This window comes from Solanum tuberosum, unplaced genomic scaffold (assembly GCF_000226075.1).
Source record: "Solanum tuberosum cultivar DM 1-3 516 R44 unplaced genomic scaffold, SolTub_3.0 scf00213, whole genome shotgun sequence".
NCBI classification, from domain to species: Eukaryota; Viridiplantae; Streptophyta; class Magnoliopsida; order Solanales; family Solanaceae; genus Solanum; species Solanum tuberosum.
This window is the reverse complement of record NW_006239141.1, coordinates 274,930-279,319: the sequence shown is the minus strand read 5'-3', so window position 1 is coordinate 279,319 and position 4,390 is coordinate 274,930. Positions and strand designations below refer to the sequence as shown.

General features: G+C 35.2%; 1 protein-coding gene across 1 annotated transcript; it reads right to left on the bottom strand.

Annotated features, from left to right (window-relative positions):
* Nucleotides 1-260: 260 nt before the first annotated feature.
* LOC102596462 (protein trichome berefringence-like 7) lies at nucleotides 261-3,814 on the bottom strand. Its single transcript, XM_006356230.2, has 4 exons — nucleotides 2,641-3,814; nucleotides 1,351-1,509; nucleotides 778-1,091; nucleotides 261-639 (listed from the first exon to the last, which is right to left on the bottom strand). Exons 1-3 carry the CDS (start codon nucleotides 3,441-3,443, stop codon nucleotides 794-796), a joined length of 1,260 nt encoding a protein of 419 aa, XP_006356292.1. The 5' UTR covers nucleotides 3,444-3,814; the 3' UTR covers nucleotides 261-639; nucleotides 778-793.
* Between the last annotated feature and the right edge of the window lie 576 nt (nucleotides 3,815-4,390).

Here is a 4,390-nt window from a genome sequence, read left to right as displayed (position 1 = left end):
AAGCAACTCGTCGTCGTTGTACTTAAGTAGATGTGATTGAAAATATGTTATATCATCTGGCATTCGTCAATTTATTATTAATTTGTCTTGTCAAGTTGGGATTGAAAATTTGTGTATCATTGTTTTAATGTTAATTAAATTTGGTAAAATCGAAACCGAACCGGAAATGTGAAAATCGAACTGAACCGAATTTATTTCAATTTGATTTGGTTTAACATTTTCACCAAACCGAAAAATCGAATCGAACCGACCGAAACCCATCCTGACAGATCAAATTGTTCACTTGAAGACAGCACAATGACATTGTTTTTCTATAAATATTTCGTATTCCTAATAAATTGCACGAGTACAAGCTCTCCAGAACCACCACATGATTAACAACAACTAATACTACTACAACTAAACCTCAAGCACGTTGAGATCGGCTATATGAATCATCACTATTCATTCACATAGTGGACTATACTAATAATAAGAAAAAGGTATATGTTGTCTGTATCAAGACAGGTTATAATGTAGCATGCATTGACAGCATCAACATGAAATCATTGGAAATTTGCAACGAGACGATATCCTTGCAAAGTTCAAGACAGAAACAACGATGTATTTGTGTTAATGGTTAAACAAGTCGAATAAAACCTGCACAAATAAATGTATACAAATGCTGAAATCAGACTATGGAACAGAGGATGACAGGTTCAAGCCCGAACACATCATCTAACCGATGTTCTCAGAAATATTGAATCAGCAAGGGAAGACAAAGAATAGGAAACATACTTGTATATCCGTGAAGCTAATATATCTGATATTGCTGATCCGAGAACAGGAAGGCGAAAAGCAGTTCATTCCACATATCAGGCACACCAGGTAAGCAGTAATGGCTGCAATCAGGCACTAATGGATTATCACTCCAAGTACCAACATGTGCATCGCTACGGTATGCCCCCATCGGAGTGACATGCAGCAATGTCACGGGGTTGGATACATTTCTCACAGTGTCAATAATCATGTCTGAAAACAGATTCTCATCCTTTCCGTTGGTTTCCGACCAAGGCAATCGTGTCACATTGCATTTTTCGCGGGATTCATCACTGATTCGAGCATAAGTAGACACTCTATCAAATTTAGAAAAGATATATATGTGGAGAAAAAATAGCTTTTACCATGGAATAGATATTGATATTAAGATCACAGCTCATGAGATCTTCACAGAACAAAAAAACAAACTATATCCAACTGTCTAATGAATCGATCGTTCAATCGAAGCCCAGATATAAATCTTAAATGTTCAATGGAAGTAATAGCAAAATCAATGGAGACGAGCAGGTTATATCAGAAAATTAAGCACACCTCCAATGAGTAGCTTCGAAAGTCCGAAAGAATACACGTGTCCTATCAGTGTTGACCTTCTTTTCAACCCAAGATTTCCAAGTAGCTAAGGCTTGCTTGAAGGCGCCATTTATCGTCATTCCGAGTTTCATCTTTCCATCAATCTGGAAGTACCAGCCCCTGTCTGAAGAAGCATGTCAGAAGAGTTCTCTGGACAAATTGGTAAAGTAACTTTGCCATAAAGCTTTTACCAGCATACAAAACATAAAAAGCTCAAATAATTTTACTGCAAAAGTAGTGGTCTTAGGATATTAGATGAGTAAGAGGAAAAGTAGTTCAATTTCTTGCATATCACGCTGTCCAACAGAAACTGATATATCACACACACACAAACAATCATTCATGAGCAGAGTAAACCAGAACTGTGAAAATTTGAGAACTGTAAAGATATGACAACTAGGACTAACTCAACCTCAAAAGCTAGCTCATGAGGGAAGGAATACCCAAGTCCATAAAAGCAAACCACCAATCCATTTCCCAACCAAGGTGGGACTCTAACCCACTCTAATACCCCCTTCACGCCCAAGCGCAACTGAAGCGTTGACCGGGAGTCCAAGAAGGGTAAAGATATGACACCCATGCCTAACTCAACCCCTAAAGTGAGCTAATGAGGAGAGGATTGCCCAAGTCCCATATAAACAAACCATTAGTCTATTCCCCAACCAATGCGGGACTCTAACATAAAGTCTCTACTGTGATCTAGACCAAACAGATTCTCTAATTTTGTGAAGTAGAGATTTTACATGGAAAGGGGAAAATCATATCTTATCATATAAAGACAGTGACTTGGGTGATGTAAGACTCTCTTGTCTCATATGATGAGGATTCGGCGAGGACAGTGCCAATCTCGCCAACTGTTTTTTTGCAGATCTCAGATTCTTCTTAAGAAAACTCTCAACATTTCATAGTGTCCATTTAAATACTACAGATCACAACTGCGACGAATCTACAAGTCTCCTAAACTTATAGCTTATATCAATTATAATGAAATAGATTGAGGGCTTGTGCTATAATTATTTGATGATCAGTAACAACTTCATTTTTTTTTACCTTTTCAAGAGCATTTTACATAATCAGAAATATACAAATGACAAAAGTTTCCAAGCTAAAGTTCTATCACAATAGAGTTGTAATATATCGTACGAAGAAAACTACCATGGTAAGAAAGGGCATAACATCAAAAGCAAATAGTTTCAAACTAGATAAGAATTGACATCTTCAAGAACAAGGAATTCATCATGAATCACTTACAGTTCAAAAAGCTTCGTGGGAGTCCACCAATGACCGGTATTAAAGATTAGTATATCAGATTGAATCCATTCTTTGCTTATATCATCCATCTTATCAAGCATTAGTGCTTTCTTGATCCTCTTTGGTGAACGTTTTGGTGGCGCACCAGGCTGTACGAGGAAAATTGACCTATAAAACTCAACTGTAAAATTAAACGAACTAAATCGAACTTGTAAATGCCTAATCTGTCTAGTGATCTTTCTTCCTTTGACTTCATATACACTTTTTTTGTCCTCAACACCAGTCATCATTATGCATATCATAGACTCCCATTGAGTTCTACTTAATGAATCACCAACAAAGACAACCCTTTTCCCCCTTAACTTTTCCAAGATTTCATGAACATCAAACCTTGGAATTTCACAATTCCTAGGTTTCCACCTCCACTTAAGATACTCTTTATCCTCCCTCCCATTAGCTAAACAACTAAAACCTTGTTCAGCAAAAGGACATTCTGATGCATTGTACAAAGGATAACTTTCATCAGGCACCCAATTTCCATCAAAAAAATTACATTTACCACTCAAGTTACTTGTTCTATTTTCATTCTCATGAACAATTGGTTCTGGAAAAGAATATGCATTGTAGAAATAACCAGACCCTATTGCCACAAGAAACAACAACAATAAGGGTCCAATCACAAGAACCCCATTAAAAGAATGAAAAACCCAAGTGTGACAGTGTTTCATCTTGCCAAAGTTCAAATCTTTAACCAAATCTGACCTCAAATGACCACAAGAACTGAACTTTAACTTTTTCACCATCAGTATGAACACCAAGAACCCTATTAAAACACCCAAATACAGAAAAAGAAAGAAAAAAACAATCTTTATCTCAAAATCAAGAAGTAAAATCAAGATTTTGAAGAAACCCCATGAAGCTAAACAGCTTATTATAGCTGGAAAATTAGTTAAACAGGAAGAATAAATGGATCTTGAAGGTTTTCTTCAGTTGCAGCTGGCTGATTAGGACAAACAGAAGACAATATGGGTAAGAAGAGAGGATATGTTTGTCATTTCACAACTCTCAAAGTGCTTTGGCCTGTCCGAATATGATATATGAACTAAAATTTGGTGGTGAGTAAATATAGCATAATACTAAACTATATCTTTATATGTTGGAAATCAGGTGCTGACTGAGACAAAATATGCTGCTGGTACGGCTGCAACTCATTGCCTAACATATTTAAATGTGAAATTTTTTTTGTTGTTGTTGTTTTTTTGTTTTGTCTTTCCTTATTGTTTTAGTTCCGAGTCTATCATAGAGTTCGACTAAATTTAAATTGCACAACACATGTTCATTCTATGATAGGACTTTCAACATAATTTCTTCATGCCAAAGCTCGAAATCAAGACCTCTGATTAGGGTGAAAGAGTCTTACTATTGATGGAAGTTTACTTCTGTGACATCTTTTTTTAATATTACAAATAGTTTCATTCTTTTTTAAAATTAGAGAACAAGCATAATTAAGTGAAATATTAGAACTACATAAAATAATTATCTAAACTAATACTTTCTCCGTTTCAAAATAAGTGATATTTAAAAAAAATATTATTTTGTTTTAAAATAAAATGGTGTTTAGGAATTGATCATATTCTTCTGAAATTACCCTTGTTTACATAATCAAGAATTATTAATTAATTTTTCTTTGATTAGGGGTAAGTTAGTAAAAGGCATCCTTTATTTTTATAGGAATTAGCAATTTCTCAAA